The sequence below is a fragment of the Cololabis saira genome, chromosome 7 (genome assembly GCF_033807715.1).
Source record: "Cololabis saira isolate AMF1-May2022 chromosome 7, fColSai1.1, whole genome shotgun sequence".
In the NCBI taxonomy this organism is placed as follows: domain Eukaryota; kingdom Metazoa; phylum Chordata; class Actinopteri; order Beloniformes; family Belonidae; genus Cololabis; species Cololabis saira.
Window position 1 is genome coordinate 31,234,131 of NC_084593.1, and position 21,121 is coordinate 31,255,251.

Consider the following 21,121-nt stretch of genomic DNA (forward strand, 5'->3'; position numbering starts at 1 on the left):
CAGAAATACCAGGGTAAATCCATCTTAAACCAATCCTGGTTTAAAGGGCCATTTGTGCCTGGGGGCTTTAGCTGTGGTCCTTCTCGTCAGGTATTCCTGGTTCAGAATTCATATTAGACCAGAGCTTTAAAATGCAGCACATGCACACACTGTACTTCTACAGTAGATTTCATTGTATTCAGCTCAAGCAGGTAAGGTGAAATTGACAAAGCTTCCTGCTGGTTTTGCCGTTGCGTCTTGGCAAAGACGCAGAAGTGTTGGCATGCCTGCAGATTAAGCATTCTGCCCCCAGCTCACTTGATTAAAGTTCTGTGGCCCAGAACCCCCTCTGCTTCCCTTCAAAATGTAAATGTCTCCCTTGTGTTTCCTACTGATGAGTACATATGCAAAATAGGAGAAGCCGCTCAAAGAAATGGGCTACACCCTGGATTTAAATGGCTAGTTTAATCTTCTGACCCATGACCACAGGTTGGTCCTTCTGCATCCGTAGCGGTATGCTGCAGTAAAACATTGTAATGATGCTGTAGGTTTTCTATTTGAAGGTCACGTGTGTTATTAACTTTCTGTAAAATAAAACTGTTTTCTCCTCGGCAGGTGATAGTGGACACCCCCACCAGCCCAGTCACTAGTGGCCTACCTTTATTTTTTGTGATTACAGTGACTGCTATCAAGCAGGTAAGTCAAAACCCATATGATGTAGATGAGTGCTGATAATGACTGTTATTGGGATTTCTTTTTCCATTTCCTCAATTCCCCACTGTCTTTCTTTGCATCATATCCTCCGTCTTCACATAACATACACATTGAAGATGCTCTGCTTTCATAACTCCCTTGTTGAGTTTTTTTTTGTATATAGCAACGGACTAATACTCTTGGGTTTTGTATTAATGTGCTTTTCTGGCACATTCTGATTGGGGTGAAGAAGAAATGGTCTCTAGGGCCGTGTGAGCAAATGAAGAGAGAAGGAGGGAGTATTAAAGAAATGTAAATTGAGAATTGTGGCATGTTTCTGAGTGTGGTTCTTCGACTCAGTTACTGTAGCTTTAGATGTTTCCTTTTTATTTATTTATTTTTTTGGGGGGGGGGGTTACTGCCGGTGCTTTGAAATATACAATAGTGGGTGGATTTCCTCCCACTATTGCTTACTTCTGCCAGGCTTTGAAGTGGGACACCAGGGAGGTGTGCCTCACTTTATTTGTGGGCTAAAGGGAATTCTGTTAACCATAAATGGAATACCTTCTCTCCTTGTTTCCTCCCTGGCATTTCGTTTCACAACTCGACTTTCCCTAGCTGTCACCTCTCACCGTAATCAAACTTCCTGGCTCAAGTTCAGCCTTGGCATGCATTGCACTCTCCTTTGAACCCCCTACGTCTATGCACCATCTCCTCTATCCCTATCACTATCTTGATGTACTTAAGTAGTCTATATTCAATTTTGTGCTATATGTGGCTGCAGCCAGACAATATTATTTTATATACATATTCTTTTACCTGTCCCCCCCCCCCTCCCCCCCACCTGAATCAGTGTTATTTCATGGTAGGCTGTCTTGAAAATACTGCTGAACATTCACTTTTTGCTGCTGCATGAAAACATAATGATGAAACACTTAATGTACCAATTAAATTCTATGCAGTCATATTTGAGATTCTCCTTGTGATTGATGGAAGCTTATGTTATATCTTTATGATAGTCATTCTGAAGCTTTCTCTTTCATGCCCTTCACTTTCAGAAGCCCGCGAAAAATGTTAATAGCCCACCCCCCACACTGTGGCGGCCACTGTTCTGTACATGACTTTGCACTGGTCTCACAATCATAGATGTCACTCAACTATGCATACCAGCACCACTGTGAAAGCTTTTGCTTTTTGTTGTACTAAGCAAATTATACAATTCTGATTTTGATATATTGCCATAGGGATATGAAGACTGGCTACGACACAAGGCTGACAATGAGGTGAATAAGTACCCAGTGAAAGTGCTAGAGGACGGCCGGAGGATACGAAAGGAGAGTGAGAAGATCAAGGTACCTTTTAGCAGACATATCTTCACTTGTATCATTTGGAATAAATCATTCCAAAGGGATATGACCAGAGGGAAGCATCCGTCTGATTGGCATCACCGTATTTGGAGTATATATCTGGGGGAGAGCATGCTCTGTTTTCTGTGTTGAAGCGCGGCTACACCTTCTGATGGCAAATACCGGAGATTAAGTACACACACAATGGACAGTGTCACTTTTTTAAAGCTGAAAAATTAGACAATATTGTTTTACAGTAAGACGGGATCTTTTTCTATTCTTTTAGAGTCCTTCCATTTATTATTGGTAAAATGTCTCATTGTTATGGTGATTAAAAACCTCATTCCACCTTAAGTTTGAAAGATTGCAAGCAGTGTCTTCATCAGACGTTTTTGTTTGGGCATCTTCAGGTGGGAGATGTTGTGGAAGTGGTGGAAGACGAGACGTTTCCCTGTGATTTAATACTGCTACAGTCTAGTCGAGATGACGGCACATGTTTCGTTACCACAGCAAGTTTGGACGGAGAATCCAACCATAAAGTAAGATTATTTGCCTGTTTGTGTTGTCACAGCATTTGCCACATGATCTCTCTATCTTTTCCTCATATTATGTACTCCCTAAAAAGTAGAGGAAAGTTAAAATCACTACTTGACCTCAGTCAATTGCAACTCATCCCCTGTTTCTCTCTGCTTCTTCCACCTTTCTAGACACACTACACAGTGCCAGACACGGAGAGGGATCTGGAATCTCTCAATGCCACCATTGAGTGTGAACAGCCACAGCCTGACCTTTACAAGTAAGGCAATCATGATGTGGTCCCAACAGATTTACAGGGCAAGCATGAGTTGCCTGTGGGTTGTTGGGCTATTGAATAAAACAGTGCCATCTGAAAATGTCAAAAATAGCTTAAACATTAAGATTATTGAATATGGAAGGGTTTTATTTGGATTAGACTTTGATCTTTCCACAACAAAGTGTATTCCTTCTTACTTTTTAAGAGATTTAATTTGTTAATAGACAGCCTTTGGTTCCCCCTTGGGGTAAGACGTAGGACTGTTGTCATTTAGTTTGACACTGGAGAGCTATTAGGATTTTAATATGAAGAATCAATAAGAACTGTGGCATGTTCCTGCATTCGATGGCCTCTAAACTTGTACATCTGATTTGCCTTTGTGAGTTTTGTAAAGTTGATAGACTCCATTAATTTTGTATATCAGATTAAAATCCCCTCTGGTACAATCTCAAATCATAAAGCATTGGGATAGTTTATTTTATTGCAAACCATATGAACCCAACATATTTCATGTGCTAATTGTGAACTTCATTTCATTATGCATCCATTTTTTTCTTTCAGTCCTGCAATCCATTCAAGAAAAACCTGTACCACTTTTTAATGTGGCCATTCGTCCTTGCAGCATCTGAAATATGTTCTGCCAATGACGATACCAAATGATAAAGCGTTTTAGAATTTCTTCTTGCAAGCATGCGTAACAATATTAAGTAATTGTTGTGGCATTTTTGGTTTCAACACTTTCCGCATGGTCTCTATAGACAGGTTCATCCAGTATCTATACCCTGTTGTTCTTCAGCCATGCCTTTGTAACATGTGAAGAATGTGGTTTGATCTCATCTTGTTGAAAAATACACTGATCTCCCTGGAAAAGATAGTATCTTTCTTTCCTTTTTTGTAATCAATCCTGTCATTTCAGAAATGTAAATGACCTTTGGCTAAGTGTATTGAGACAGTCTACACTGTCATAGGGGACCCTTTTAGTCTTTGGTGCATAACACTGAACATTCTTAAAAAGATGTGAAAAGCTGATTTTGTCTGACAAGAATAAACATTTCCACCTGGTGATAGCCTGATAGTTCATCACGCATCCCTTCAAGCCTAACTGATGCACTTCTAAACAGGATTAACATAAAGCTTCTTTTCTGCCCCGTAAAGTTGTGAGATATGTTAATGTAACTTCATATTGTAGTGTCTGATGAAGTTTTCTCAAAGTATTTCCTAGCAGATGTGGTTTTACTGGCTATTGATGAACGGCAGACAGTGACAGATACATTCTTCACAATTCCTTGAATTCTGTTAAATTATAGATAAATAAATCCATTATTTCTTTGAGAAACATTTTTTAAACCTTGTGTTTTTTTATATATTTAAACTGGAGTCTCCACTCATCTTTGCCCTCAGATTCAGCCTTTCATAGATAGCATTTGCACCAGAGCATCATTTCAACAAACAGCTGACAACAACTGTATAAATAACCGTATATTTTTTAACCCATATTACTATCTTTTTGGCTTTCCTGTCCAAACATCTTTTAAAATGTGTTGCTAGCCTGAAATGCAAAAACAGATGCATGATAAACGATCAAATTAGGTTTACAGGAAAAAATGTGAAATATCCTGAATTTATGTGGTGTGCAATGAAATAATTTCAACACAATTGCAAGAAGCTCTGTTTTATTTTATTGATTCATTTTTTTCTTGATTTGGGATTATATTAATCTGTGTAACATGTAAATCTGATATGATGTGCCTCTTTCGTAAAAAAACATCTGACAGCATGTTCCTTTCCAGGTTCGTCGGCCGCGTGCACATCTACAAAAACAGTCATGAGCCTTCAGTGAGGTGAGAGCTTTCCTCAACCATCTCAACTCACTTTAAGTGAGAGCAAATCAAAATACAGTTGCTTAAGCACTCATTTGTATCCCGAGCTTCACCAACAAATCACTACTCCATTGATTCTTCATTGCAGACAAGCATTAAAATTAAAACAGGCTGGCAAGGTTTTCGCCACTGCTTCCAAAGCACTCCCACCGGCATTTATCATTGACTATGTTGTAATGGCCATAAAAACAAATGCCACTGTCCTTCTCAAGAGCACCGGGGTGGGTGAAAGCCCGGACTGCATTTACACTGTCACACTGCAGAGTGCCTGCCAGGTTTCCATTTAGGGAATAGAAGGGTGTTTGGATTGCACAGCTCCTGTATGACTACACAAAGTTTGATCTACCGATGTGACTGTGCAGGTCTTTGGGCCCAGAAAATCTGCTGCTGAAAGGGGCAACTTTGAAGAATACCCAGAGGATATGTGGTGAGTCAATTGTTATTGGCATAAGGACAGGGATTTACATTGCCGAATGGGGTTCATTGTCTAAAATTCCTCTTGATCTCCCTTTTGTTTCAAGGTGTTGCAGTCTATACTGGTATGGAGACAAAGATGGCACTCAACTATCAGGGCAAATCTCAGAAACGGTCTGTTGTGGAAAAGTAAGTTGAGAGGAAGAACCTAAATTAAAAACATTAAATATTCATGGTACATTTTTGGTCATTACTTCATTGTTCTTTCTTTATAAACATATATATGTATTTTCAGGTCTATCAATGCCTTCCTTCTGGTTTACCTTTTCATATTGGTGAGCAAGGCCTTTGTGTGCACTACACTCAAGTATGTGTGGCAGAACAAGCCTGGGCAGGATGAGCCGTGGTACAATGAGAAAACCCAGAGAGAGAAGGACACCAATTTGGTGAGCTCATACCTTTTGAAAATATAGCTAAAATATCTTCTTTTGAATGTACTTGAAACTTGAAAAGATACATAGGACAGAGTTGGCTACAACAGAGAACCCTCAACACAACCTGAATTGTAGATGTTATAAAAAAGACAGCTGTGATTGTTATCTTCCCTTGTTTACATCCAAGGCACCCGTATAACTGGTTAGTTGCACAATCTAAGATTGACATGATTGACTCTCATAACAATAAAAATAAACAAACAGTAGAGATTCAGTTGACCTAATTACTATATTTAAGAGAAAAAAAGCAACGTTTTAGCTTTTTTGAAGTGTTGTGTGAAATATTTGAGTTAGTAACTTACCTGCTGTACACAACAGCTGGTCAGGAGCTCAGCTATGAGAACGAGGGCCATCCGCTGGTGAAGTACATTTTCACCATGTAAAACTATTCATACATTTTATAGTGAGTCCAGCAAATGGTGTAATAGATATACAGCATCAAAACCTCATCAAAACTCTCCACACTAAAAACACTGACTTCTCTCTACTGCAAATGATGCAGTAATGCTAATTACTCTTAAGTACTTCTCATAACCCCACGAAAAGAAAAGAAAAATCCCTTTTTAGCTTCGATTCAAGTAATTAAAGAATTATGACCATTTTTAGACGCCATTTAATAATTTCAGGAACTTTAATGTCTCTGGTTAACCTAATATCACATGAATGACCCATTTTATTTTAAATACTAGAACAATAATTACTCCCAAGCAATGCTTGCTTGGAGTCTGGGACTCCATGACTTGACCAAAGAATAGCTTTTCTCATTTGCGTACCTTCTCCAGGCTTTTGCAGCAGCTGTTTGTGGACCTTTCTGCCTTAAGGGTTGTTCTCAGCAAGTCCAATTCTGTTTACTCGGGTTAAGATACGGTTGTTGACTCAGTAATTTCCCACACACCTCACCTTCCATTGATGGTTTTGGCCAAACCACCATTTCAAGTTGTCCACAACCAGTATAAGACGTATACCAAGCCATCACTGTGGAATTATGTTTTTTATTCCTGTCTTTGCTCTAATGTTGTTTTATTAACTGATTACGTTCTGTCAATGAGAGAGATCATTCTGTTTGGCTGTTGAGCTTAGTGAATGATGTATATATGTCAATTTAACGTTAACTATTATTTTGTGTTGGATCTTGAGTTTGCATATCTCTTTAAGTTGTAGAAGAAAGGTCCTGAAATACAGCACAGGACATTTCTTTGCTTCACTGTCCCTTATTTATGAAATTTTGCTGTATAAGAGCACTTGGCTCTGGGTGTTGTAAAAAGGTTTGTGTGAACATATGTTACATCCACATCTGAACAAAAGATCCAGTGAGTTAATTTGGTTTCTTCTTATAATCTCCTTGTTTCGGTCAGCTGAGTAGTACAGTGTGTTTGTAGAGGCCATGTAGTCTCTGATTGAACCCTTTTAACTTTGTGTATGCTTTATTTCCTCAACAGTACCTAAAGATGTTCACCGACTTCCTGTCCTTCATGGTGCTCTTCAACTTCATCATTCCAGTGTCCATGTATGTTACGGTTGAGATGCAAAAGTTTTTGGGATCCTTTTTCATCACGTGGGACAAAGATTTCTTTGACCCTGAAATCCAGGAGGGGGCACTGGTCAACACGTCAGACCTCAATGAGGAGCTTGGACAGGTCAGGCAGATGGACAGGATTAATTGTGGTATTTTGAAAAATGTTTATAACTAAAGCATTCATATCTATTTCTTAAATTTGTATCTGTGTGTACACGTTAAAAACTAATTTCCACTTCAAGGAAAAAAAATGCCTTTAGTTTGAGAAAACTGGCACAATGTGACTCAAGAAACCTAAATACTCATTGTGATGAAAGGTTCACAAGCCGGTAGTTTGACCAGCGGACAGCAGCACTAACCGGGAGACAGGAAGCAGGGCTGGAGGTGGCGGACATGAAGCTGTTCAGATTTTTTTTTGCCAAGGATGGATAAGATTAAAAATGAACACATTAGCGGGACAGCCGTGATTAAATGTCTTAGAGACGAAGTAAGAGAGGCTAGATTAAGAAGTTTTGGACGTATAAAGAGAGGGAATAGTGGCAGAAAGATGTTTAAGATGTAGCTGTCAGGCAGGGGCGAAAGGGAAGGACAAAAGTGTAGATTTCTGGATGTGATGAAAGAGGTTGCGTGGCTGACTGGTGTGACAGAAGATGGGGTAAGATGGAAACAAGTTATCCTCTGCGGTGATCCACTGTCGTGACCCCTAAAGGGAAAAACCGGAACGAGAAGAATCAGTGTGCATATACGAATAATGTGAAGATGAAACGTATAGTTCTTAAATGTCAAAAACACTGAAATTGCTTTGGTGGAGTCGGTAGCAGACTGAAGCTACATTCTGAATTAAGTTGCCAATTCTGTCTGATATCAGGTAATGGAATGATTTGTTTAGTCATCACAATAAGTACAAATTATTTCATACATTTATGTTGACTAAACAAGCTGAATATGGAACACAGAGCTTATTTCTACTCAGCCTTCATTGTTCTCATTTAAAGCATTTCCCCCTGTTAGCCTTAAAAAAGAACTGAGCCTGTGCAAGAGACATGGGTACAAAACAAATCTCTTTATAGCTTGGCGTTAAAACAACCCTTTTATGTACATGTTGTTTTTTTGGGGGTGGTTGTTTTTTTTTTTTTTTTTTACACATGATATGAAATCAAAACTTTGTAAATGTATGAAAAAAAAATCTTCTGTGATTTACCACTTATTGTTCACAACTGTTTTTATAATAATAATAATAAAAAAAGAAGATTGTTGACTTAAGTGTTAATGTGAAAGGAATTGTTTATGATACCAGACTGGCACTGCTCCATTCTCCTCTTTGGTATTTTTAGCTTCAGCAGTGCTGTGATAGATCACTCACACTCGGTTTCTCAGATGTTTATTTCAAGGTGATTAACAGAGTGTAATTCTAATAAGTCTTTTACAAAGTAATTAACCAATGTTAATGTTGGAATCTGTTAAATGAGATTTTTTTTTTTAATGGGTTTGGACGAGTTCTTTATATTTTTTTTCCCCGTTTGTATTTTCTGCAGGTGGATTACGTGTTCACAGACAAGACAGGCACACTCACTCAGAATAACATGGAGTTCATAGAGTGCTGCATCGATGGTTTCCAGTACAAGTACAGGGATGCGAGCAGCGAGTTGGATGGGTTTTGTGTCACAGATGGACCTGTGAACAAACTACAACAGAAAGCTGGCAGGGTGGGTCTTCTGGTGTCCCGCCATCTGTTGTAAAAGTCAGACAAACATTAACATATGGTCATTACATAGCTGGTTGCTCAGAAAGACCCTTCCCAGGTCACCCACCTACACTCCCCTTGACATGTCAACATATGCAGGTGACAAGGCGGGGGGGCGAGTGTTGGTGTGCTCTTAACACGAGCGCCTGATAACTCTTTACGGACTGCTGCACATCAGCACTTAATGTTGATAAGAAGTCAATTTAGACAAATGGTTGTAAACGAACGGCGTTATCGGATCAAGAGCTTCTGTTTATGACCTGACATATGGCAGTAAATCTTTTTATTGAGTTAAGCAGTTGATACATTAGTTTACTCTAAACCGTAGATCTGTTGATGAAATATATATGTGTGTATATATGTATATTGTATCTTATTTTAATGTATTAAGCAGTGTTTTTATTCTGTTATTAGGACAAGGAAGAGCTGTTTCTGCGTGCCCTCTGTCTTTGTCACACAGTCCAAGTGAAGGAGTCTACAGAGCAGGATCAGGTCCAGCGGGACGGAACACCAGACCAAGTGGACGGTTCAGGGGATGGAGAGGTCTTCCATATCCCTCAGGTGGAGAAGGGATTCATCGCTTCCTCACCTGATGAGATTGCTTTGGTGAAGGGTGCCATGAGGTAAGAGACCGGCTGTTTTGACCAAACTGAATGCAGTAGGTTGAATGGGAATGTCAAACAATTTATTTTGAGAACATTTTTTTTTTGGTTTTGGTGCATTACTTTCTAATGTCAATGAATAGCAGATTTGTGATGATTTGTCTCCATCTGCAGGTATGGCTTCACATTTCTGGGTCTTGAAAGTAAAACTATGAAAATTCTTAACAGGAACAAAGATGTTGAAATGTAAGTCAATAATTACAAAGAGGAAGCTTTTTGATTATTTTCCATTTAACTATGAAATTAATTTGTTTTACTTTGTCATTTTTTTTCCATTTTGCACCTTCCAAAGGTATGAACTGCTGCATGTGTTGAACTTTGACCCAGTGAGAAGGCGTATGAGTGTGATAGTCAGATCCAGATCAGGTGAGCAGGAGACAATGGTCACGTTTATGGCTTTGGCTCTTTAATGAGTTCCCTCGGTTGTCATGGTGCTGTTTCACTGTATTCCTGCTTAATGTTGTGCCCAGGTGATACACTGCTTTTCTGTAAGGGAGCAGACTCTTCCATCTTCCCTCGAGTTAGACAAGACGAGGTTGAAAGGATACGCATGCATGTGGAGCGTAGTGCGACGGTGAGTTCAGTGTAACTTGTTTTGTTTAATTGTTATTGTGGTTTCATAATGCATAACTCTGCATTTTTCTTGTCATAATGATTCCTTTTTCACTGTTCAGGAGGGTTATCGCACACTGTGTGTGGCCTACAAGCACCTCAGCCCAGAAGAGTTCGCCCATGTTGATGCAGGATTGAAGGAAGCCAGATTGGCTCTTCAGGACAGAGAGGAGAAGCTTATAGGCGTTTACAACCAAGTGGAGACTGGGATGAATCTAATAGGAGCGACTGCTGTGGAAGATCGGTTGGTGCACACGCCTGCAACATACTGTAACCATACAGCTCTCACTCATCAAACTTGTGAATTTTCAGTGTTTTTAATGTCTTACTTTTCAAAAGAAATCTTTTTAATGCTGTACATTTCAGCGTGATAGTATCCAAATCATAGAAGAGGCCTGCAATGTCACCAACCTAGATTTTTGCAGTAAAAAGGCAATATCCCTGTTTTCTTACTTGCCTTTTTTATGGTTCTGAAAAGGACATTTACATATAATTACATATAATTCCATCTAAGGGCAATTTAATTTTCTGAAGTAAATGATCTTTGATGATGAGCGGATATTTTATAGCAGTTGTCCTGCCTACAAACCTCTGTACCTGTAATGCAAAAATGTCATACATTCTGGATTCATTACAAATCAACTGAAATATTGCAAGCCTTTTATTATTTTAATATTGCTGATCATGGCTTACAGTTTAAGAAAACTCAAATATCCTATCTCAAAAAATTAGAATATTCTGGGAATCTTAATCTTAAACTGTAAGCCATAATCAGCAATATTAAAATAATAAAAGGCTTGCAATATTTCAGTTGATTTGTAATGAATCCAGAATGTATGACATTATTTTTCTTTTTTAATTGCATTACAGAAAATAAAGAACTTTATCACAATATTCTAACTTTCTGAGACAGTCCTGTATAGCAATGTAATCTCACACTGCCCCCTTGTGGTCACATCACCCACGATCCAGGTCTGGAAGGATGGAAAACAGGCTGCAGGGTCTGTTTTATAATGGTTAAAATTAGAGAACAGACATGCATTACAAAATGAAGAAATTAATTTATTGTATCTGCATACACCCATGCATTTGTTCTGGGTTTTTTTGTTTGTTTTGTTGTTGTTTTTTTTATTTCAGTTTAATTTTATATCATCATTTCAAAATATAAGGCATTTTATTCAACATTACAGAGTAGTTTGAGATCAGCACAGTTAAATAAAGTCCAATCCAATTGTATTCCAGTTAAATCCAGATCATTATAACCATTTTAAGCAACAAGATTACTTGCATGTCTGCCTAATTTCGGAAACAGCTAAGCTACAACTAATCACATTATTGTGATTTTATAACTAAGTCGGGGAAGAACATTGGAGAACTTTTGCTTCAATCATCTACACTAATTCAAGCAGTTTCATGGCATGAACCTCACAGAACAGCTACTAAATAATATAACAAAATAACGTGGCAGGTAGTTCTGAATTTAATATCCAATTTGAACCAGTTTTTCTTGGGTGAAAGTCCCATCTTTGATCCATTTAAAAAACGTTATCTCTGTGGTTTCTGTTGCTCTTTACAGTTTTATATTGTTTTTCTTCAGGGCGTCAAAGTTATGATTTGGCGAGAATTGGTGACCATTGCAATGGTCACCTGGGAGCAACGTTCAGTATATGTAATTATTTTGCTTTTAAAGCACTACATAACCTGAATGCTTTTAAAGAGTGAAAGTGGTGCATTTAGGGGCAAATAAGGTCATGGTGCATACGAAATATGTCAAATACTGTTGCTGTGATGTGTACGCCTGTTACAAAAAGGGCTGCAGCCCTTTCTTATGTTTGATGTGTTTTCTCTCTGTTCTTACCCCTAAGGCTTCAGGAGGAGGCAGCAGAGACTATGGAAGCTCTGCAGGGAGCCGGTATGAAGGTTTGGGTCCTAACAGGGGACAAGATGGAGACCGCAAAGTCCACCTGCTACGCTTGTAGATTGTTTCAGAGAAACACAGAGCTATTGGAGCTAACTTTGCGTACTTTGGAGGATGGAGTGAGGACGCGCGAGGAACGTCTGCATGAGCTTCTGCTTGAGTATCATAAGAAAGCTGTACAGGATGCACCAGCAGTAAAGGCAGGCGTCACCAGGTGGGTACATTGACATCAGTGAGTTCGGTCTCTCCGCTGAGATTCATTTGAGAAATGTCTTTATCTGGGCGATCGTTTGGTTGTAATGATTTTTTAATGATTATGCTCTAACTCATTTCTTCCTTTCTGTGTTGTAGAAGTTGGTCCGCGGCCAATCATGATTATGGTTTTATCATAGATGGCGCCTCCTTATCAATGGTGCTCAACTCATCCTCCGAATCTAACTCAAATCGCTATGAGAGCCTGTTCCTGCAGATCTGTCAAAACTGTACAGCTGTGCTCTGCTGCCGCATGGCCCCTCTGCAGAAGGCACAGGTCAGACCAATCAATAACAATCTAGAAATCTACTTGAACACAAAGTAACATTTGTTTTTTTTGTTTTTTTTAATACGTGCCTTTCTGTCTTACTAAATGTATAGATAGTTAAAATGGTAAAGAACTCTAAAGGCAGCCCAATCACCCTTTCCATTGGAGATGGAGCCAATGATGTCAGCATGATTTTGGAAGCTCATGTTGGGATTGGTAAGAAATGACTTGGGGCCACTAATAAAAGGGATTGTGGCTTTTCCACAAAGGTAGCCACTTTTTTTCATCCGCTTTTTCAGGAATTAAAGGCAAAGAGGGTCGGCAAGCTGTGAGGAACAGTGATTATGCCATCCCCAAACTCAAGCATCTCAAGAAACTTTTGTTGGCGCACGGGCATCTTTACTATGTTCGGATTGCACACCTGGTGCAGTATTTCTTTTACAAGGTAAGAAAAACAGATGCTTAGATTTTTTTTTTACTACCCTTACAGCTAAGATCTTGATTAAAGTTTTGGCAAGGCTTGTGTTTCCTAGAGTTACATTTTTTTGATGATTAAAAGTAAGTGTGAATCTTCTTTTTTGCAGAATCTTTGCTTCATCTTACCGCAGTTTTTGTACCAGTTCTTCTGCGGCTATTCCCAACAAGTAAGTACAGCCAGAATCCCATTAATGTTCAGAGAAAGGAGATGGAGCTCCTAATATACACACCTTCTTGTCCTCCTGGATATCACTTACTTTTCCTTAAATTGCCCACTCCCCTCATTGCCTCTGGGATGGTTGAGGTCTGTTGAAACTATGCAGACGTGTAAAATAGAATATGCTCATCTTGGTAATTTATCTGTTAAAATATGATGTATATAATCTGTATATATGGCATTGTGTTAATCTGAAGAACATCTTCTTTTATGCAAGTATCTATGAATTAGCACGTCAGCTGTTAGTTCTTTTAGCTCATTTATGATGTCTTATGGTATCTCAGTCTGTTAAAGATGAAAATTAATTGTTCCCTTTCTCCTACGACCCCCGACACAGATCTTTCATAAGTACATGAAAGATGTGTGTAAGCCCACTCGGATAACCTGATGAGTGTGTAAATTATGTTGGAGTGTGTGAGATGTGTCCCCTCCATGGTATTAATCCCTGGTTGCCCCATCCCTCCTCTTCCTCCTTGCCGCCCTCTCCCTTCCTTCGCTCCCTCCTCCTGATCCCACCCTCCCCAGCCCCTGTATGATGCGGCCTATCTGACGATGTACAACATCTGCTTCACCTCTATGCCCATCCTGGCTTACAGCCTTTTCGAGCAGCACATTTGCATTGAGTTTCTCATGGACAACGCTACCCTCTACAGGTAACCTTGGGATTTAGACAAAAGCAAATGTTAAACCCTTGTGTGTAAGTCAGTGAGTGGTTGATTTTAACTGTGCTTGTGTTGCATCATTTCGTCTTGTTGTTGTTGTTGTTTTTTGTTAGTATTTTAAAATCCAGCCTTTCCAGGTTTTCTGTGCAGTGTTTAATTAAAATCACATTCTGAAAAGGGCCAGCAATATATCAAGGTACTTAAACACTTAGTAGCTTGGTTCCAAACTATTTATTTTTTTCCTATTAGCAGTAGTTTAGCCCTGGTTTTCTCTAATACAAAATATAAAATTCAGAGAATCTTATAAGTCTGTTCCAAGATATTGATGAAGCCATTTCTGCTTCATCAATACTAAAAGAATGATTTGGCTTTGTTCCAAAGTATCTATTAGTACTAATCTACTTAAGCATGAATGTTTTCTCTTATTCATTTAGGTATGCAGTAGATGTGTTGTCCCAGTTGATGTGGTGCATGCTTTTTATTCCAGCAATCTATTTACAATGAATGGATCCTCCATTTTCTTCATTTTCAGGACAGTAATCTATATATCAGGTTGCTTCAGACATCAGTTGTATATAAAAAAGATGTGCAAAAACTAGTATTGCTGCAAATTTTATTTTCTACTCCTTGAATATCATTTTGCAGCTGTTAATCAAATGTTAAGCATTATATATATATATATATATATATATATATATATATATATATATATATACATATACATATTTTATTATTATTATTTGTATACTATAATGTATATCATCACCAAAGACATGTTGGATATTGTTCATGTTGTTCAGCTTCCTTGATTTTGTTTGTTTGTGTAGAGAGATTGCAAAGAATGCCATGTTACGATGGGGACCTTTCCTCTACTGGACCTTACTCGGAGTCTTCCATGGCCTGCTTTTCTTCTTTGGAGTTCGATGTTTGTTCAGTAACCCAGCCCTGCAGGATAATGGCCAGGTTCTATTTAAATCACTTTCGAAATGGATCTGAAATGAAATAATTCAAGATTGTCTCCCAAGCATCTTCTTTGTCTTAATTAAATCCAGGTTTTTGGAAATTGGTCGTACGGAACGATTGTATTCACTGTCCTTGTCTTCACTGTGACACTAAAGGTAAGGTTCTACCCCGTCTGTTTAAGTAAGGGGTAGCGTTTAAGAAGACATGACAAACATTTTTTTTTACATAAATTGTAAGTGACTTCTCCATCTTTCTAGCTGGCTCTGGACACACGGCACTGGACATGGATCAACCACTTTGTAATATGGGGCTCTCTGGCCTTCTATGTATTTTTCAGCTTCTTCTGGGGAGGAATAATATGGTTAGGAAAAACTGCAGAATGAAGTAAAAGCATTTATTGTTCCTTTTCAAGGAATGTCAACTGAAGTCTTGCCTCTCTTGCAGGCCTTTCCTAAGACAGCAGCGTTTGTACTTTGTGTTTGCCAACATGCTGAGCTCGGTGTCCGCCTGGCTGGTCATCATCCTGCTCATCCTCGTCAGCCTACTGCCAGAGATCCTGCTTGGGGTTCTCCGCAAGCCCCGTGGGCCTCACGCTCGACAGGTAAAGCGGCGTGCATATATAAATATTTGCACCCTACTGCACACTTTATTTCCCCCGAGATTTATTTTGTTTGTTAATTTGTTATAACATTATAATAATTTGTCACCTCAGGGCTTCATATTTAGCTGCAGTTGTGACAGCAATTTAAATCAAAGCCTTTAATTGGCATATCATTAATATGGAGCACAAACTGTTGCTTATGGGCTTAGATGATGAGATGGAGGAAAATAGTTAAAATGTAATGGGTTTTTATTTTCGTTTTCTTTTCTTTGCAGGTATAATATGATAGTTGACATCAGCATACTGCTTCCTAATTTGTCTTTAGGAAAACTAGTCACCAAAAATTAGTTTTAATTTTATAGCAACAATTGTGTGAAAAGTATTTGAAAAATGTAAAGTAAGAAGGGCACAAAGACTGATAAAAGTCTGCCAGAAAAACAGATTTTTCTTTAGTTTGGTCTGCTGCAACAGTATTGAAGCAGTGAGATGAGATCAAAAATAATGATGAAACTTTTTTGTATTAATACATTTCAGTTATTTTTCTTGGTTTAACCTTTGAAATAATACATTATTTATAAAAAAATATTTTACAGGGATTGTCATTTCAGTTTGTTCCCTATTAGGTGTATTTATGTATATATATATATGATATTAATAGCATTTGTTTGTTGGTCTCTGGAAACCTTTTCCTTTGCCTGTTTTCAACTTTTCCAGCTTTGTTTTCCTAACTGCTTTTGTTAAACTTAGATGTGTTTTCTCATCTACTTCGTCCTCTTATTTTGCTTCTCCGCCTCTGTGGACTGTCCTCCCTCAAGATGAAACATCGCCTTCCTTCCTCGGGGACTTCTACTATCTTCATGTTGTCACAGACCGCTAGCACTCACAGCTTCTCATGGAGTGACTGAGGTCTCTTTTTTTTCCTCCCTGTCAGAATTTATACCTGAATCTTTCCTGAGGAACTTCTATGTGCTTGGAAACGTGCTTGTTTCCTACTTTGTGCCCTTCCTCTCCCACTGTCAGATTCCTTCCTTTCTCTACCAAGGCACTTGGTTTGGTGTTTTATAGATTAATAGATCCATAAATTAAACTATGTTGGACAGATTAAGTCAAATTACAACCTCAGCAATTCTGTCCTTTTTAAGTTTGCATTTTAAACCCTGTCTCGAGTGATTTTGAGAGGATCCTAGCCCTTCCTGCAGTGTGGAGTAGGACAGGCTGTCTGTGCTGAAAATGTGCAGTCTTTCGTCCTTGTCTGTCAGTTGATGTCTCCTCCCAGCTGCCTGTGCTGTCCAATGCCTGCTGCCTCCGCATGTCCGGTGAGGTGACTGCAGCACGACAAAGCACCCAAACTTACCTGCATGAAGCTCTGGTCCACAACCTCATCCTGGATCCTCAGCACAGTCCCTGCAGGCCACTGCATTTTGTCCGTGTGTCTTATATCATGTATTATTTTGAGAAAAATATAAACCAAGATCTGTTTTTGTTTGGACCAATTAAGAGAGTTGAGGCTTCTGAAACGAGTAATTGCTTGGAAAACGGTGTCTCGAAAGACACATGGACTGACTTTCATTGTCCATCTGTCCACTTTTGAAGTCTTTGTGAACATATATGTTTGTTTTTGTGTACTGTGTGTCTGTGTGCAAAAGAAAAAGCACAAGTTGGAGAAAGAGAAGTGTGTTTGTCAGCGTAGTGACGTCACCGGTGTCTCTTGCCTCACCCTTCTAGAAGAAGCGGGTTCAGTCGAGCGCTGGGGGCCTCCAGTCTCCCAGGTCTTCAGCCAGGCCCCTGCTCATGAGAACCTTTTCTGATGAGTCCAATACTGTCATTTAAACAGGTACCAGCGTACTTTCAGGCTATTCAAGACAATCAATGACTTCCCCCAGTCAACGTCCAGCAGTTCTTTTCTCTAACTCTGAGTCTTAACAAGGAAATCAAAGACATGATGGCGTACAGGCCTTATTCAACTAGTGTGCTCTGATGTTTTGTGTAGGCTGATATAGGCTGGCTGAAGAGATGCACTTTTCCTGTCACACCTTTTGTTAAAATAATCATTCGGTGCATTCATTTAACGGGAATGCATCCCAAGGCACAGTTTTTGTACGGACACATGCTCCTTTCAGCCTCCCTTTTGATGCCCGGCTATATTTCCTTCTGCATGTGCTTCATGAAACCCACTTTTAAGTTGTTTTTCTTTTCCTTTTCTTTATTCATGCCATTTTTCTAAGGTGTGTCAGTATTTGTCTTATCTGGCAGTGTGAAAAAAAAACAGAGATGGTCTGTTGTCACTTCCTAATTTGTGATTTCCCTGTATTATTTGTGGTGCTGTGGTTTAGTAGTGGTTTTTTCTCTCTCGTATGCACATCCAAACTTGTGTTGGTAGCTGTTTGCTTACTTTTACGGCCAATATTGGAGGCACTTGTGTTGCGCTTGAGCTCAGTGCATGGTGTAATGTTTGTGTAACCTCAACCCAATTGCTGCTGTATTACCGGGGGTGGACAACAAAATGAATACGGCATAAACACAACAATTAAATCGTATTTACGACATTTTTTGATTGAAATGAATTACAAAGTATTGGTAAAAACTGCATAGTTTCCAACAAAACACTTATTGTGCACCTCGTTGTGCACCTGTATTTTGTTAAATGCTTCCAAACTGTTAGTTTTTTTTTTTTGTCTTCCCCCTGGATAATACGCTATGGAGAATGGACGCACTATTCACTGGGGTCACTGGGGTCACTGACTGCCTCACAGCAGCACCGGGCTGTTTGAACCAGCTGTCACTGTTTAATCTGGATTTCTATTCTCCCTATAGCTGTCAGATGGTGACCTCCCACAAACGTCCAGGTAAACCTCAAAGAGTCAAACTAAACTCTGTTTGTTTGTCTACCAGCTGGGCTTCTGATCATTTGACTCGGATTAAAACACAATTCTTTTCTTTTACTAATGACTGGTAATGGATGGTGGAGGGGAACCCGTAATTGTTTTGGTATTTGTTTGTGGTCCTGTGTGGCTAATCGCTGCTTATCTTTTGATGATTTGAGGAGCATTTTAAACCCTCTCGCCTTCCTTGTCAGCACCAGCTCTTGCCGAAAGCATAAAGTAAAGTCTGTGTGCTTGTGTTGTTTCCAGACTGCTGCCGTCACACCACTGTCCTACAAGCACCTGAAGGAGCACGAGTAAAAGGCAGCGGGGGACACGGCAGCGGCATCAGTTTCACGGCCATTTCCACTCTGGTTAGAAGAATCTGAAAGGATGTGAAGAAGTGGAGGAGGAAGATGAGGGGAAAAAAAGATGTGGTTAAGAAGTCTCTTTGACTTGTGTAGTTGTGATCCATTCTCTGGCCAGTCCCCAACCACATGCATGGCTGTGCAGCAGAGCCCTGCATTATTTTATAGAATATCTACCTAAACGACAGGCATGAGCTCTTTCTTTCACTTTTTTAAAAATATTTTTTTTTTAAACTGGCTTCCAAATGAATGCATACATGGCTGTTTTTGTTTCTACAAGCGGTTGTAACGGCCCCTCCCAAGAAAGGTACATTTGCATGAAAGAAGGCTCAAAAGAACAATGAATTAGTCACTATATTCTACAAACCTTCTTTTATTTTGTTGTTAATAGCTGTACTTTATACTTTGATTTTTACATTTCTCAACTTTTTTTTTTAAATGGCCTCACACATTTTTAGAAAATACGCTCATCTACAGACCTGAATCAGCTGAGGTGCAAAGTTACGAAATGTGATGTTGAGTGCAGCTCAAAGTAGCACGCAGACTGTTTAAACAGTTTTTGATTTATAGATAGTTACGTTATTCTTTAATTCCATTGATAAATCTACAATCTATATATTAAAAACCAAGGCATAAGAGAGATTATTGGATGCCATAATACCACTCGCTCCAAAAAGTGTGTATGTTTGTGTGTGTTTGTCAGATCGAGTGATAGATTAGAGACTTTAAGAACTTTATTCCGGCAATTAAAAATTGCTTGGAGAATTACCTAAATCTTCCAGCCTCTGAGATAATTTAGACCAATGTGAAAGAAATCTAATATATGTGCTGTACTGTATATAGTAAGAGACGTATATTAGCACATGCTCAAAGCCAAAAAGATGAATGCAGTGCGATCAGATTGCGTCCACACAAGTGTGACCTGGAAGTTACAGATCTGTGTGTTAGATGAACATGCATAAACGTGCTGGATGAGAATAGCCACAAATGCCTGTGTGTAATGAAGACCAGAATTACTTGAACCTAGAGGATATAGATCGGTTATACATTTTCTGCACTATTTAAAAACAAAAAACAAAAAAAAAATGGTTTCTTTATTATGACTTTGATCACTAAGTCACATTAATATATGCCTGCACACATACGCACATGTTTGATGACAAGAGATAACCAACACATACTGTACGCGTATGTACACATGCACTAAAGCCATTGGGTATTTATATTCATTATCTTGTGTCCATATTTTTCGTCTCTTAAGCTGAAGTTGGAATTTAACATGACCCAACTCCAGAAACGTGATGGCTCAAGTCACTGTGAGACCCTACTTTGTTTCTGGTCACGTCTACTGACCTACAGGTTGATGTTTTGGACTTTCTGGCCCTTCGTTCCTTCTTTAAATTCTTTGGTATATCGCTTCATACATTCCATTAAGACATAACATGATTTCAGACACTTTTAGATACTCTTTTGGAATATCTTTTTGTCTTTTCCCCCCCATGAGCCTATATTATCTACTTACCATATTTATTGTTAAGTGTAATTTTACTCACAAATGTTATATTTTTCTTACATAAATCTTTTTTATTGTGGAGAATGTTCAGCTTTGTGCCGTCTGATTTAGCCGGTTGCGCTCCTCCCCTGATGTTACCCAAACCCGTTTTCATGGCTACAAAGGCGGGCAGCCCCTTCACCACATACACACAACTTCCCAAGATTGACTTCAGAACAAATTTGACCTCTTTTGGCAGATGAACTCCTGCTAAATACTTGCTACTAATTGCCGGTTAAAACAGGTTTTGATTTTGGAAAGGAAAGGGTCAGTGAGAGGGGGCTGCCTCCTTTTGTTAACTCGTCAAAATCCTTTAAGTGATATCAGAAATGCTATTTTCAGAGCTTAAAATATGTTTGAATCTAATGTTTTGCTTGTTTAAATGAAACATTAAATGAATGGATTGTATTTTTAATGCAACTTTTTTCCTGCCACTTTTGTAAGAAAAAAAAAAGAATAAAAATCCAACGAGAGGCTCTGTGGTTTTGGACCTGTCTGTGGGGGGGTGGACACCTTCACACACCTTCACACACCTTCAGTAACTCTTTGAATTAAGTTTATTCAAAACCTGGAGATTTTCTGTAATAAAGCAGAATGTTTGAAAGATAAAAAAAAAACAAACAAACAACAAAATCCTCATGATTTAGTCCACCATCAGTTGTGTCAGCAGTCTCTGTCTGATGGAAAGATGTGATGAATGTGCTTGTGTGTGTTCGCGAGTGCGTGTAACCACACTAAGCAGATGCTGTGCAGTAATGAGATGGCTGAGAGGCTAAGCTGGATCAGCTGAGCAACTGCATATGGGGACAGAGTGAGGCTGCTCTCACAGTGCTCAATATGTGGCCTCAA

The 21,121-nt window shown here is 39.0% G+C and overlaps 1 protein-coding gene across 7 annotated transcripts in view; it reads left to right on the forward strand.

Annotated features, from left to right (window-relative positions):
- Nucleotides 1–20,745, forward strand: part of atp11c (ATPase phospholipid transporting 11C) — a 44,452-nt gene extending 23,707 nt beyond the window's left edge. Inside the window, exons 4-31 of one of the 7 annotated variants that reach the window (XR_009782892.1) lie at nucleotides 595–675; nucleotides 1,917–2,024; nucleotides 2,429–2,557; nucleotides 2,726–2,814; nucleotides 4,602–4,652; nucleotides 5,054–5,118; nucleotides 5,213–5,294; nucleotides 5,401–5,551; nucleotides 7,039–7,236; nucleotides 8,651–8,821; nucleotides 9,274–9,482; nucleotides 9,636–9,707; nucleotides 9,814–9,887; nucleotides 9,992–10,095; nucleotides 10,196–10,377; nucleotides 11,999–12,265; nucleotides 12,403–12,580; nucleotides 12,685–12,787; nucleotides 12,871–13,016; nucleotides 13,156–13,215; nucleotides 13,791–13,918; nucleotides 14,755–14,890; nucleotides 14,980–15,045; nucleotides 15,148–15,251; nucleotides 15,335–15,491; nucleotides 16,307–16,397; nucleotides 17,217–18,337; nucleotides 18,623–20,745. Coding sequence is in view for 5 of the 7 variants with exons in the window: in XM_061725589.1 (XP_061581573.1) it covers nucleotides 595–675; nucleotides 1,917–2,024; nucleotides 2,429–2,557; nucleotides 2,726–2,814; nucleotides 4,602–4,652; nucleotides 5,054–5,118; nucleotides 5,213–5,294; nucleotides 5,401–5,551; nucleotides 7,039–7,236; nucleotides 8,651–8,821; nucleotides 9,274–9,482; nucleotides 9,636–9,707; nucleotides 9,814–9,887; nucleotides 9,992–10,095; nucleotides 10,196–10,377; nucleotides 11,999–12,265; nucleotides 12,403–12,580; nucleotides 12,685–12,787; nucleotides 12,871–13,016; nucleotides 13,156–13,215; nucleotides 13,791–13,918; nucleotides 14,755–14,890; nucleotides 14,980–15,045; nucleotides 15,148–15,251; nucleotides 15,335–15,491; nucleotides 17,217–17,321 (3,216 nt within the window). In the remaining 2 variants the exon portion in view is untranslated. The other 6 variants (XM_061725591.1, XM_061725589.1, XR_009782893.1 and 3 more) reach the window with 6 other exon arrangements.
- Nucleotides 20,746–21,121: the final 376 nt, after the last annotated feature.